This window comes from Ahaetulla prasina, chromosome 2 (genome assembly GCF_028640845.1).
Source record: "Ahaetulla prasina isolate Xishuangbanna chromosome 2, ASM2864084v1, whole genome shotgun sequence".
Lineage (NCBI taxonomy): Eukaryota > Metazoa > Chordata > Lepidosauria > Squamata > Colubridae > Ahaetulla > Ahaetulla prasina.
This window is the reverse complement of record NC_080540.1, coordinates 156,141,474-156,156,408: the sequence shown is the minus strand read 5'-3', so window position 1 is coordinate 156,156,408 and position 14,935 is coordinate 156,141,474. Positions and strand designations below refer to the sequence as shown.

At 43.3% G+C, this 14,935-nt stretch overlaps 1 protein-coding gene across 1 annotated transcript; it reads left to right on the top strand.

Annotated features, from left to right (window-relative positions):
- The first annotated feature begins 9,222 nt into the window (after positions 1–9,222).
- On the top strand, positions 9,223–14,798 carry SPRYD4 (SPRY domain containing 4). Its single transcript, XM_058170624.1, has 2 exons — positions 9,223–9,304; positions 13,373–14,798. The coding sequence occupies exons 1-2, from the start codon at positions 9,223–9,225 to the stop codon at positions 13,918–13,920; spliced, it is 630 nt and encodes a 209-aa protein (XP_058026607.1). The 3' UTR covers positions 13,921–14,798.
- The last annotated feature ends 137 nt before the right edge of the window (positions 14,799–14,935 follow it).

The following is a 14,935-nucleotide window of genomic DNA, read 5'->3' as shown; positions in this document are numbered from 1 at the left end:
TTGCAACAATACACAAGCACACAACAGATTTAAGCTTAATGTTAACCGCTCCAATTTTGATTGCAGAAAACATGACTTCAGTAACAGAGTTGTTAATGCTTGGAATACACTACCTGACTCTGTGGTCTCTTCCCAAAATCCACAAAGCTTCAACCAAAAACTATCTACCATTGACCTCACCCCATTCCTAAGGTCTGTAAGGAGCGTGCATAAGAGCACAATCGTGCCTACCGTTCCTGTCCTATTGTTTCCTTTTGTTATATCCAATTAATATAGTTATTACATACTCATACTCATATATATGCTTATATATTGTATAATTATTTCATGCTTATGCTTATATATACTGTGTGACAAAATAAATAAATAAAATAAATAAATAATTCCAAGGTACAGTATCCATTTTCTTTGTTTAGCCTTTCAGCTTTCATAACCACACAATGAAAGGACATTTATGGCTTTGATAATAGGTATATTTATTGTCACAATGATCTTTCTGCAGTTTAATATTCTAAGTTGCTTACATATACAATTATCCTGTGTTTGATTGCAAACGTGATTTATTTATATGAGTTAGAGGTCATCATGCTATCAGACTGCTTTGGGTGGCTTACATTTATAAAGCAAGGAATAATAAAAGCAAAAATACAGAAAATCTACCCCAGAAGACAAATCATCCATAACAAACATAAAATCATCCGTAACAAACATAAGATATCCAAGGCCTAGGAGAATAACCAGGTTTTCAATGATCTTCTGAACATCATACAAATTTCTGGGGAGATGCTGTTGTAGAGGGCAGGTGCTGAGACAGAGAAGGCATACTTCTTACCAATAGATGACATTGTTTAATTGGTAGGATTCGAATCATACCTCCTCTGTCTGATCTTACCAGAAATTATTGATATGGGTGGTCAGGTCCTATGACATGAAGAGCTTAATAGATGGTAACCAGCATTTTGAATTACACCGAGAAGCTGACTGGAGATTACTGCATCTCATGGAGCAGTTGCTGTTATGTGGCTATTCTAAGGCATGCTCCTTACTACCTGCACCACCATATTCTAGACCTTTTGTAGCTTCAAAGTGATCTTCAAGGGCGGCCCCATGTAAAGCACATTGCAATAGTGCATTTGTGAGGTGACTGGAGCATGAGTTTGAAGGGCCTCCTAATCTAGGAACAGGCACAATTGATGCATTAGATCAGGGGTGTCAAACTGGGGCCCCGCAGGCTGGATGCATCACACACAGGCCACGCCCACCCCAGCTCCGCAAATGGGGAAAACGTCGCAAAATCTCACATGATGGCAATGTGACACGACGAGTTTGACATACATGTCAGGCCTGGAAACCTAAGGCCTAGTACCTAAGGTACCTCCTGGAACCTTGACATTATTCCAAAACTGAACTTCCGATTTTTTTCCCCCAGTTATACAAACCCCAAGAATTCATGCATTAGATGAACCTACATGGAGGTCCTCTTGGCTATAGCTGCCAACTGCTCTTTTGAGTTGGAATTGTAAATTTGAGATGACCCTCAGATTGTGCACCAATCTCAAATAGAGAAGTGTCCCAAGTGTTACAAGAACATGTGCAAATTCGGGTGAAGTGGATTAATTTTGTAGAAAGCAAGAATTTTGTTATTTTCTATATAGTAGTGTATTTTTATACTATCACACATTACAGTGTACATGTAACACCCACACCCACATTACTGTACTATAACAGTGAAACCCCAAATCCTCTAATTGAAATCGCATGCACTAATATATAAAATACCTGCATATGTTCATCATTTAGTTGTTCAGAGGTGTGGGGCAAGAGAAGTCGGAGGAAGATTCATGAATCTCAGAACTATAACACTCTTCTACACTATGTATGTAGAGCTTCTGTTAAGTTCGGGAAGTAACGAGGCTGGAGACCAGGGTAGTGACAACAGCTCTTTAATATAGGGTGAACCCAGCAACAGGCTGGGGCAAAAACCTCTCCTTTTATACAGTTCTGTTGGAGGCTTCGACCAATCAGCAACGTGCTGATTTCCCGCTCAAATATTTAAAGGCACAACTGTTAATACATAACACTCCTCCCCTCCCAGAAAACACTTGGTCTTATTTACATATTTATTTACATGTTATTTTTCGACGTAGTCACGCAAATAACCTGGGCGTCTCCTAGTTCTTTCTGACCTGCGCGGTTCAGTTCTGGGTGGTGTTTTGAGCTGGTCGGAGGGGCTGTTTCCTCCTCCCAGCTCTTTCTCTGGGCCATCGGGCTCTGGATTATTGGCCGACTCTTTTCTTGGCCATCCGCCTTGGATTAATTTTGAATTTTCCTTGCTGTTTCCCTCGGGACCTGATGGCGTCGCTGGAACTCTGGGACCTCAGCTAAGTCTTGCGCCTCCCGGTCATTGTCAGCTGTGGATTCAAAGTGGTATTGGTCATTACCTGTCTCTGTTGGTTTGGTTTGGCCAGTTATTCGCTTCCTTAACTGATCTATGTGGCGCCCACATTCGGTTGTCTGGTAGCTCTACCACGTACGATTTTGGCCCTGTTGCTTTGTTACTTGTCCGGCGACCCAACTCGGCCGTCCCCATAGTTTCGGCCCACACCGGTCGCCTATGCTCATTTCCCTTGTTTTTCTAGCTCCCCTTGTAACCCTCGGTGTGTAATGGGGTTCAAACGGTCAAGTGGGCACCGGAGTTTTCGTCCCATTAGCAATTCGGCTGGGCTTTTCCCAGTGGCTGTGCTTGGGGTTCTGTGCTGGACGGCTAGGAAAAGTCTATTTTGTTTGCCAGTCACCTGGCTTGAGCCTGGACAATGCCTCCTTAGCGCCCGGACGGAACGCCTGCAAGGCCATTCGACGCAGGGTGGAAAGGTGCAGAGAGGGCATGTCGGATGCCTTCCTCTGCCAGGTACTCTTCAAACTGGGCTGCCGTGAATTGGGGCCCATTGTCGGACACCAGAGTGTCCGCAACCCGTGAGTTGCGAATAGGTGGCGCAGGGTTGCGATTACTGCTTCGCTGTGGTGGACTTCATAAGTATGATCTCTAACCATTTGGAAAATGCGTCCACCACCACTAGGAACGTTTGGCCGTGAAAGGGCCAGCAAAGTCAATGTGGATTCTTGACCAAGGCCCTTGGGGCTTTTCCCATTCTCTGACTGGGGCTGTTGGGGTAGCGGTCTGGACTCTTGGCAAGCTTGGCATTTCCCTACCCTCTCAGCAATCTCTGCGTCCATGAGTGGCCACCATACATAGCTTCTAGCTAACCCTTCATCCTTACGATGCCTGGGTGACCTCGTGGAGGAGGTCCAATACCTTGCCCTTAACTTAACAGGAATTATTACACGATCACCCCATAACAGGCACCCCTTGAGCCGAGAGCTCATCACGTTTCTTAACAAATTCTTTGAACTGCTCGCCCGGCGCAGCGGCCACCCTCTCTGTACCCAACGGTACAGTCCTTAACACAATGTCGGTATGATGCCGAGCCACTTCCTTTGATGTGACTGGGCCAGAGTCCAACGAGTCAATAAGGAGGATGGGTGTCCCGGAGTGGGGTCTTCGGTCGCCCTGGCAGTGGGCATCGGCTCAATGCGTCTGCATGCCCCACTTCTTTCCCGGTCGATGCTGCAGCTTGTATGAGTAAGCGGCTAAAAATATAGTCCATCGAGTCAAGCGTGGCGAAAGTGCCACAGGCGTTGGCGGTCGCCAGCCAGTAATCCCAGTAACGGTCTGTGGTCAGTCACGATTTCAAAATTCCGCCCAAAGACATACTCATGGAATTTTTGACCCTGATACAATGGCTAATGCTTCTTTGTCTAATTGGCTGTAGTTCCTCTCTGGGGAGGACATCGTTCTAGAGTAGAACGCTATAGGGGCTTCTGTGCGTTTGGAAGTCTATGGCTGAGTACAGCCCCACCCCATAAGGGACGCATCGCAAACCAGCACTAGGGGTAGTGAGTCGTGATATTGGATGAGCAGGCTATCACTTGAGAGCAGGTTCTTTACTGCTTCAAAAGCCCTATTTTCTGACTTTCCCAAGACCAAACAGTATTTTTCCCTAAGAGCCTATGCAGCGGTTCCATAGCAGTTGCTTTGTTCTTTAAAAGACCGCGTAAAATTAACCAATCCCAGGAATGCCTGCAGCTCTGCTTTGTTTTTGGGCGCTGGAGCCTTCCTAATTGCCTTAACCTTGCTCTCAGTAGGGTGAATTCCTTTCTTGTCTATCCGGTAGCCCAAGAAATCGACCGATTCGACCCCTATCTGACATTTATTTGTCTTGACTTTTAATCCGGCTGTCCGGAAAATGCTCAAGACCTTTCTTAACCGCTCCCCCAATTCCTCCATGTTTTCCCCTGAAATTAGGACATCATCAAGTAGGAACTACCCTGGGAGCCCTTGCAGTAGTCGTTCCATCAGGTTTTGGAACAGCCCTGGTGCCACACTAACCCCAAATTGCAATCGGTGCACTTGAATGCCCCCTGTGCGTCACAATCGTTTGGGCTTGGCTGTCGGGCGTCTACTGGCAGTTGTTGGTAGGCTTGGGCCAAGTCTAACTTTGCAAAGACTTGCCCTTGCCCCAAGGAGTGCAATAAATGTTGCACCACGGAACCGGTACGCTTTTCTGTAAGGCTTTGTTAAGCGTCGCCTTGTAGTCAGCGCAAATTCTAATTGACCCGTCCGATTTGATGGGGTGACGATTGGCGTCTCCCACTTTGCGTGATCGACTGGCACCAAAACCCCTGATTTATGAGCTTGTCCAGCTCCTTATCAATTTTGGTTTTAGGGCAAAGGACTCTCCTCGCCTTAAGCCTAATGGGGGCTACCTGGGGTCTAAGTTGAAGGAAATAGGGGTCCCCTTGTACTTGCCCAGGCAGTCCTTGAAGACATCTTCGAACTCGTTAAAGAGAATGTCTTTCAAATTGCAGTCACTTCTGTAGATGCCAGTCACTCCCATGCCCAGGGCACGAAACCAGTCTAGTCCCAACAGACTGGGCAGAGTTCCTTCGACGATCGTGATGGGCAGGGTCTTTTTGTGAGGGCCGTACTCGACTCGGACGGAGGTGGTCCTCGAACAGGATGCGATTCCCTGGTAGTCGTGGCACTCGTAGCCGCTGTGCTTGCAGATGGCGCTTCGCGACGGACGGCAGCGACTTCGCCAGGGTGTCCCAGGACATGATGGTGATCGCTGATCCCGTGTCTACTTCAAGCCTGCACCGTACTCCCTCGATCTTGGGCTTTGTGAAGATCTTCTTTTCCACTTTGGTTGAGGCGCGGCCTATAATGACAGTCGTTTGGTTAGACTTCGCGCCTTTCTTGTTTGAACCAATCGCGGGCCGCCTTTCCGGTTCCGCGTTTTGATTGGCCGATTTGAATTTTCGGCGGGAAGGTTGGGCCGCTCTGCAAACCTGAGCTAAGTGTCCTTTCTTCCCACACCGCCGGCATGTTGCGTCTTTAAACCTGCAGCGTTGGCGCTGATGCTGCCCTCCGCAACTTCCGCACTCGTCACGGTCCTCAGTGTCGCGTTTCTCGGTCCGGCAGACCCCTTCCTCATCCTCGCCCTCACCTTCGGATTCGGACTGAATCTCCTCCTGGTGTACTGGCGTTGGCTTTGGCGCCGCCTTGGATTGAAGAGGCTTTGCAGAGTCTCTGCTGCTTTAGTAGACATTTCGTGTGCTCTGGCCTCGCCCAGAGCGGTGGCTAGTGTCAGGTTGCTCCTGGCTAGCAGTCGCCGCCAGAGGCGGATGTCCTTGACCCCTCGGATGAGTTGCTCGAGTAGCACCGCCTAAGTCTCGGTATCCGCAGTCCTTGGGCGCTCTTCTTAAAGCGGCCATGTAGTCACCGATGGACTCGCCTCCATCTGTCTCGTTCTCCAATTCAAACCGCTGCACGTATTTGGACGGCGCGGTGCGAAATGGTTTTCAGCAAAGTCTGCAGAGTCGGCCACGATACCGATTGTATCGGCGTTGGCTCTGCCAGGGCTTCCGCAATCTCGATTACCTCCGGCCCGCAATGGCTTAGGAAGTAAGCCCGTTTGCGGTTATCAGGGATCCTGTAGTTCGTTGGCTTTAGAAAGCTTTCAAACGGGTCATATATGTTCCCATTTCTCCTTGCCGGGTTATGCGGTGCGGGTGGCGTGTTTGCCATTTCCGCGTTTCTGCCCTGAGTTTGCTGGGTTCGGGACTAGCGTGCTTCAGCTCGGTTCTGGTTCTCCTTAGCCTCGAGATCCCACCTTCGTCGCCAATGTTAAGTTCGGGAAGTAACGAGGCTGGAGACCAGGGTAGTGACAACAGCTCTTTAATATAGGGTGAACCCAGCAACAGGCTGGGGCAAAAACCTCTCCTTTTATACAGTTCTGTTGGAGGCTTCGACCAATCAGCAACGTGCTGATTTCCCGCTCAAATATTTAAAGGCACAACTGTTAATACATAACAGCTTCTGTTTGGGCTGTTGTGCTTAGATTATCTTTGGATAAGGGCAAAAATGTGGACTAACAATGTTTGTCATTTCCATACTGATTTACTGCATCCTATAGCATTCTCCAGCCATTGCTGTGCAAATATATCAGTAATGATCACAGGCTTTGTATCGCCCTGGTGTTGGCTGGAGGATTTTATGTTATATATCTCCAGTGCCTTGTCAAATTATCATAATGAAGCATGCACAATGAATATTAAAAGATCTATCCAGGAGAAGCTGCTGCTTTACCGAATTATTTCTTTTCAGGATGACAGGATTAATTATTCTTCATACACAATACTGCTTCTTGCATGCAACCCATGGGAAAAAGGAATAAATTGCTGTTGAATTCATTTAACACTAGTTCTGCTAGCCAAAGCAAGAGCAAGCTCTACACTTCTAGTTGTTGATTCAGCAAGAAACCAGTTAAAAAGTTGTAGTACAATCCAGTCCCTGAAATCCAGGAAGATTTTTCTACGGCTGCCAAAAGTCACCATTCCTTTCTTTAAAAGATTTCTTCATCAAAAGAGTGTCACTTCCTTCCATCCCCACAGAAAATGAACATCTTGGGGGAGTAATTCATGTTGGAAAAAATAGCACAAAGAAAAGGCTTACAAAGATTCTCATAATGTAACAATCCCAGAATATATGAGTTGGGTTGAACTTTATAGGTCATTAGTCCAGTTTTCTACTCTATGCAGAATTCTAGGTGATCCGTCACAAATGCTATCCAGTTGTATTTAAAAAACCCAGGGGTCTCCAGCCTCCAATTGTTAGGAACCAGGCTGCAGAAGTGAGTAAAGCTGCATCTGTGTATACACAGGGTCTAGGTAGCATACAAAACAATCCCCCTCTGCTGCCCCCTCCCCCCATCTGTGAAAAAATTGCCTTTTTCAGAAACCAATCCCTGCTGTGAAAAAGATTGGGGACTCTGAAGTAGATGATTCCATTATTTAATCAGGAACTTTGCCCTAATATTCAGACTGAGTGTCCTTTCTTTTAATTTCAGCAGGTTGCTCCTTGCCCTACTTTTGATTTCAACATAGAAAAAGCCTGCCTTTCTCTTGCATATGATAGCCTTTAGATTTTTAAAGTAATATTTTCCATTAGGTTTCTCTTGGGCAAGCTAAACATGTTCAGGGCCTTTAATAGTTGATCATTTTGGCAGCTCTCATTTGAATCCACTCGTTTCTCCAAATCTTTAAGAGATAAGTGTTCAATACTCTATGGGTCATCTAACCAGCACACTTTGCAAAAGAATGATTAATTCTGGGAATCCAATACTTTTTTATAATACAGTCTTTGCTCCATCACACTATTTCTTCATGTTGGCTGGGGTCCACCAGTATTTCCTAGGTCTTTTATGTATAATTCAGTCCCTTCCCTTCCTTTCCCTTATCCAACACACATTCCTCCTGCTATTTTCCCCATAACAACCACCTTGTGAGATGAGTTGGGCTGAGAGAGCGCAACTGGCCCATTTTAAAATCATCCCCAAACTTGAATTACATAATTTTGCTAAAATCTTGCTTTAGGAAAACAAAAACTGATCCTCCCTCCAGACATTCAGTTTTTTTAATGAATTTATAAGATAGAAATTGAGGTATTGGGCAATGTATTTTTGGCTATGAGGCCAAGGATCAAATACAATAGTATGATCATTGGTTCCCAAGTTTAATAATTTTTTATACAGATTTTTTTAAAAACCATGAGCCCATTTAGATAAATGTGTTTTTCACATTTGCTACAATATATTAATAGAACTGCTGGATTTTCAGACACAGTATAATTTTTTTCTGATACAGGTAGTACTTACAACAGTTCATTTAGGGCAGGGGTTTCCAACTTTGGCAACTTTTAAGACTTGTGGACTTCAACTCCCAGAGCTTTGCTGGCTGAGGAATTCTGGGAGTCGAAGTCCACAAGTCTTAAAGTTGCTAACGTTGGAGACCCCTGGATTTAGGGATTGTTCAGTTACAATGGCACTGACAAAAGTGACTTATGTTCATTTTTCACACTTACGACTGATACAGACTCCCCATAGTCACCTGATTTACATTTGGAAGCTTGACAACTGATTCACATTTATGACGGTTGTAGAGTCCTGGGGTCATGTGTGATCCCCTTTTGCGACCTTCTGACAAGCAAAGTCAATGGGGAAACCAGATTCACTTAACAATTGTGTTACTAATTTAAGAACTGCAATGATCCACTTCACAATTGTGGTGAGAAAAACGGAGCACGAGCCACATTACAACATAAATTATGGGCTCGATTGCAGAAGTAAGTTGATGACTAGCTGTATTCCAAACCATAGAAGTATGTTCTTCCTTCTTTCCTTATCCTTTTAGATTTTTAATCATTTTGTCTGATGAAATTATGACAAAACTCCAGAATTTGCTTTTTAACCTACTGTAGATTTAAAGTGGATATAAATTTTTTTCCTCTCTCTCTCTCTCGTAAAACGTCCTACTATAACAAGCCATTCATCGAGCATTAATCAATGTAGCCACGTGATGCCAAAGAGTCCATTGGAAAAGAAGCTTCTTTTCAGATTAAAATGGCTCCGCAGGGATGTTTTTTGAAGATGCCGCGCCCTAAAATAAAATGGCGTCCCCTAAAATGCGTTCGGTATCCATAATCCAGCCCTTTGAATTTCAAGATGGCGGTTGTGATCTATAGGTTGGCTCAGTTATGCCCGCCTCCAAGATGGCTCCCATAGTTATCTTCAGCCCGCCAGTTTCACGTGACTTATGAATTCCAAGATGGCGGCGCCCATCCTGAGAGGCGTGAGAGGTCAGGGCTGGGGTTTGTGCAGCCTCGGATACCGCCAGATGTTCCGGAGAGGTAGAAAATTTTGTCCTTTGCGTAATAGAAAACTGGCTGTAAAACTGTTAGCCGCAGTAAGCGGCTAACGCTGCAGCCAGCACTTCCACGGTTTGTTTCGTTCCTTCAAGACTTTGGCCACGTGTTTGGCGCTCCGATTTACTCCTTTAAAGTGCTTCTGTGCCCTTCAGTAGTTTGGGAGCAGTAGAAATTTAGTAGCAAAAAACTCTTCAGGCAAAGCGTTTTCTGTTGAATTTTCTAGTCACGCTGTTGTTTAAAGTTACACGCAAGATTTAAGTTGAGGATGCATGGATGTTTTTTTCTGCTAGTGGGATCCGGTTTTTTATAAGCCTGATATCTTTTGGAAATTAAAGGATTTGATCCGACAATAATTTTTGTTGAGGCGAATATTGGTGTACTTCTTTTAGTAGCGGGATTATTGGCAGAGCTCCAGGATTAAATAGGCAAAGGGGGAAAGAGTGCAGATTTTTCTAGTTTGGGAAAAGGTGTATTTTTCAAGTGAATATGCAAATCCTCAGCGTGAACTGAACCTACTCATAACCATCTTAAGTTTCATTGAGATTGTTTCCAAGTAAGGCTGCTTAGGTTGTATGAATATTAAAGCATTTAATTAAATGTATGCAATAAACAAGAGTGATACTTAAAGATGTTTTAAAAAACTTTCTGGTGCTAAACTCTTCGTTGAGTTGACAGCTTTTTATTCTCACATAGTTTGTTATATTCATTATATGCACTAGAAACTTATCTGGGAGGGCAATTCCCCCCCCCCCCAGTTTTTGTTGTTTTACCAATGGTTCAGTTGTTTATATTTTGCTGTACTGTATTTTTGCAATCTTGCTCATTGCTATGAGTAACATTTTTTGCCTAGAAAGAATTTTAGAATCAGTAACAATTGGCAGATCTATTCTCAATTAACATACAGTGGATAGCTTTCAAAAATTGTCCTGGAATCAGGTGGCCACTAATAGTTGTTGTTAGTTGCGAAGTCGTGCCCAACCCGCGACCTCATGAACAACGTTCCTCCAGGCCTTCCTATCTTCTACCATCCTCTGGAGTCCATTTAAGCTCACACCTACTGCATCAATGACTCCGTCCAGCCACCTCGTTCTCTGTCATCCCATTCTTCTTTTTCCCTCAATCATTCCCAGCATGAGGCTCTTCTCCAGTGAGTCCTTCCTTCTCCTTAGGTGGCCAAAGTATTTTGATTGTATCCAATTTCATATAGTTATTACATACTTATGATTATATTTATGCTTATATATTGTATAGTTATTTCATGCTTATGCTTATATATAAACAAACAAACAAATAAATATTGCAGTTTCATCTTCAGTTTCATCTTCAGGATCTGGCGTTCTAAAAAGCAGTCAGGGTTGATCTCCTCTAGGACTGACTTGTTTGTTTGTCTTGCAGTCCAAAGGACTCGCAGGAGTCTTCTCCAGCACCAGAGTTCAAAGGCCTCAATTCTTTGGCACTCACCCTTTCTTATGGTCCAACTTTCACAGCCATATATTGCAACTGTGTTGTATCTGCGCCCCCCGAGCCAGGCCTCCTGCCAGAAAGTGACTTGGAGCTGGGCCTGGTGCCAGAAAGTGACTTGGACAGTGAGGGGGAAGGGCCATCAGGACTTACCTCAGGAGCACCGGCTTCCCTGGCTCAGCTCCAGGAGCCAGAAGCAGGCCAGGTGAAAGAGATAACGAGGCCTCCTTCCCAACTCTTTCCCCCCCCCCAGGCCATGCCTACAGACCCAACTGACGGTTTCGTAGGCAGGAGAGGAGGAAACAACAGAAGCAAGGGTGGGGCAGGCCTAGGAAGTGCTGAGTCATGGAGCCACGCCCCACAGGATATAAAAGGCAGCTGCTGTGTCTCTTTGTAACAGGCAAATCCACTGATTGACTAGAGCTGAAGTTTGTGACTCACCAGCATCGTGGAAGATAACGAGGGCTCTTGGCAGACGCTGGCTCTTTTGCCGCCAGAGCTGATAGTGCCGGCTAATAAAGCCATCATTCGGACAGAGGCGGAGGAGGACAGAACAAACTGGGAAAACCATAGCCTTGACTATACACACTTTTGTTGGCAGGGTGATGTCTCTGCTTTTTAGTAGGCTGTCTAGATTTGCCATAGCTTTCCTCCACAGGAGCAAGCGTCTTTTAATTTCTTGGCTGCAGTCCCCATCTGCAGTGATCTTGGAGTCCAGGAAAATAAAATCTGTCACTACCTCCATTTCTTCCCCATCTATCTGCCAGGAATTGAGAGGGCTGGATGCCACAATCTTAGTTTTCTTAATGTTGAGTTTCAAGCCAACTTTTGCACTCTCCTCCTTTACCCGCATCAAGAGGCTTTTTAGTTCCTTTTCATTTTCTGCCATTAAAGTGGTATCATCTGCATATCTGAGGTTGTTGATATTTCTCCCGGCAATCTTAATTCCAACTTTTGATTCATCCAGCCCCGTCTTTCACATGATGTGCTCTGCATATAAGTTAAATAGGCAGGGCGATAGTATACAGCCTTGCCTGACTCCTTTCCCAATTTTGAACCAATTAGTGGTTCCGTGTCCAGTTCTCACTGTTGTTTCTTGACCCGCAAACAGGTTTCTCAAGAGACAAATAAGATGGTCTGGTACACCCATCTCTTTAAGAACTTGCCACAATTTGTTGTGATCCACACAATCAAAGGCTTTAGCATAGTCAATGAAGCAGAAGTAGATGTTTTTCTGGAACTCCCTAGCTTTCTCCATGATCCAGTGAATTATACACTATTATTCTGCCAATGACTAGCTACTTGTCCATAATAAAAAAAATCTTCCATCTTTATATATGCTGACATGGAAAAATAATTACTACATTATACATTATAATTATTAGTTTCTGCTTTTTGGAACACCATCACACACACATGCCCTCCAAGATTAGATTGGCCTTGATTTTACCATCTCTTAGTAAAGCATTGCAAACTGGATGTGCTCCAGGGCACAGGAGCACAATGTTAGATAGTCCATATGTGGTCCTGATCTTGAATGTTGAATGTTTTGGCAACTACGATATTACAATTTTTAAAATGTTTTGTTGATACTGATCTCTTTCATTTTTTGTAATGTGTTATGAACCACACAGAATTTCGTATGTAAAGTGGATATCCATAACAATTCATTTGCTAAATAAAATTCTTTTCTTTGGTGACAGAAACTGAAATGCCAGTGAGATGTAACTGTAACTCTTTTTAAATATTAAATGTTTGTTATCAGATAATGAATGCGTTGCCATTGCTTCTCAATACCGCTCCGTTTTCATAGGTTACACTTCTCTGCTCTACGTTTCACTTGTTGCATTGTGAGCTGTCAAGTACATTGCGTCAGTTTACAAGTTTTATAAATTTATTTATGTAAGATTTGGGCACAGATGGGCATTCCACTCCAAAATACTGAATTCCATCCAAATTAATACATTAACAATTGCAGCACTTGTGGGAATCAATCCTATAGGAGATACAGGTTTTTTATAGAGCTTGCTATTAATGTATTGCCATTTAGTTGGATGCTGTTTTCAAACATATTTGGAATAATTTTAATTATTAAATCTTTTAAAATGTTGCTTACATATGTACATATTTAGTATCTAATATCTGAAATAATTCTAGTTATAAAGTGCAGATTTTAAGGAAAAATATTTTTGAACTATATCTGTATGCGAACTGATGCAAGCTTAACTCAATCAGCTAAGTATATTTAATTGAATGAAACAAATGCATTTGCTAAACTAATCATCAGGTATTACAATTTTCCTGGTCCCATACCTTCCTGTTACTTTGAATTGTAACTCCTAGAACTCTTGGCCTTTGGCTACATTAGTTGGGAATTCAGGGTGTTCTCAAAGCATCTGGAGGATACCAGATTGGAAAGACTAGTTATCCAAAATGCAACATTACTGAATGATTAATAGAAATGTGCCGCTGTCAACAGGAGTTGGTAAATTGTTTTATCCAGTTAGGAAGACAATTCTTAAGAACAAAGGAGTCACATATAAAGGTAAGGCAAAAGTTTGGTCCTTATACATATTTTTCTTATTTCAGATATCAGTTTCAAATTAGATGAGAAAACAGCCCACAGCAGCTTGGATTTATTCAAAAAGAACACTGGGGTCCTCTATCGCATGCTGGGGATTGACCCCACCAGAGTGCCTCAAAACCCTGAACGCTTCAGAGACTGGGCTGTAGTTTTGGGTGACACCACCATCTCCAGGGGCTGCCATTATTGGGAAGTGACTGTGAAACGATCACAACAGTTCCGCATCGGGGTGGCAGATGTGGACATCTCCCGGGAAGTCTGCATAGGAATGGATGACAATTCCTGGGTCTTTGCCTATGGGAATCGCTGCTGGAATGCCATGTTTGCTAATGAAACCACTCCAATCACTAACATTGGCCAAACAGAAAGAGTCGGCCTATTCTTGGACTATGATCGCAAAAGATTCAGCTTGGTAGATATACGACAACATATGTTTATCCACAATATGTCACCAGAGTTCCGAGGTTCTGTGGTGCCTGCCTTTGCCCTCTGGGATGGTGAATTGCTCACCCACTCAGGTCTGGATGTACCCGAGAAGCTCAAGCAAAATTGAAATCTATTCAAGAATATTGATCCTGAGATATTTTTTTCTGTTTCCTTGCCTTTTGTGAGTGAAATTTGCCATCCTTTACTTGCACCATATTTATCTTGCATTGCTATTTTGGTTATGTCAGGAAAGGGTTGCTTAAAAAATGAGCTTTTTTAAGGCAGCAATTGTTTATGTGATCAGTTGCACCATTTGATACTTTACCTCATAGGCCTCTAGTTCTGTAGGAGTCAGGACATTCTCTGCTCTCACTGTGTTGCAGAACCATTCCAGAAAATGTTCTGCCTCAGGACAGTCAAAGAGTCAGTCATTACCACAAAGAGTCTTGGGATAGATGATTTTCAAGACTTCTACAAATTCTGTTCCTATCAATGGCCTCCATCAGGAAAACTCTGGAGTAACCATTCCAGAAATTGTTCTGCCTCAGGACCATCAAAGAGCCAGTCAAAATCATTCCCACAAAGAGTAGTTTCCTTGGGGTAGATGGTTTTCAAGACCTCTACAAATTCTGTTCCTGTCAATGGCCTCCTTCATCCATTTTGTTAAGAACAATGATTTTTAACACAAAGGATCTATTGCCTCCTGCTGGTAGGGTCGGAGGACAAAATTAGCTTGGAACTCAGCAGATGGTATCTCATGACCAGTGAAAACCCAACTCTTCTGAATTCATAAACAATAACGGTGCACAAATTAATATTGTAGGAATTACTTTATTAATACCAGCCCTGGATTATCCTGCGTTAGATTGGTGGAAAGAACAAGAATCAACCCAATATACATCTGCAGTTACATATATTCATTGAAAAGGAATAATAAAGAATTTGCTACAGTTTATTATAATCACCATAATTAAAATTAGCTGAAATCAACAAATATTTAAGCGGTGTTTTCTTCTTGATGTTGGATGTAGCAAGAGCAGTTTTGTATGCTATGTAAAAATAAAAGCATCTAAAACAAAATGTTATTTTATATGGATTTCTGATTGCAAATATCCACTGTTTGGAAATCTTGTGATACAAAT

Excerpts from the sequence above, each read along its gene's own strand:
- SPRYD4 (XM_058170624.1), top strand. The coding sequence starts at position 9,223 with ATGGCGGCGCCCATCCTGAGAGGCGTGAGAGGTCAGGGCTGGGGTTTG. Across the intron at positions 9,305-13,372 it reads CCGCCAGATGTTCCGGAGAG|ATATCAGTTTCAAATTAGAT; the intron begins GTAGAAAATTTT and ends TTCTTATTTCAG.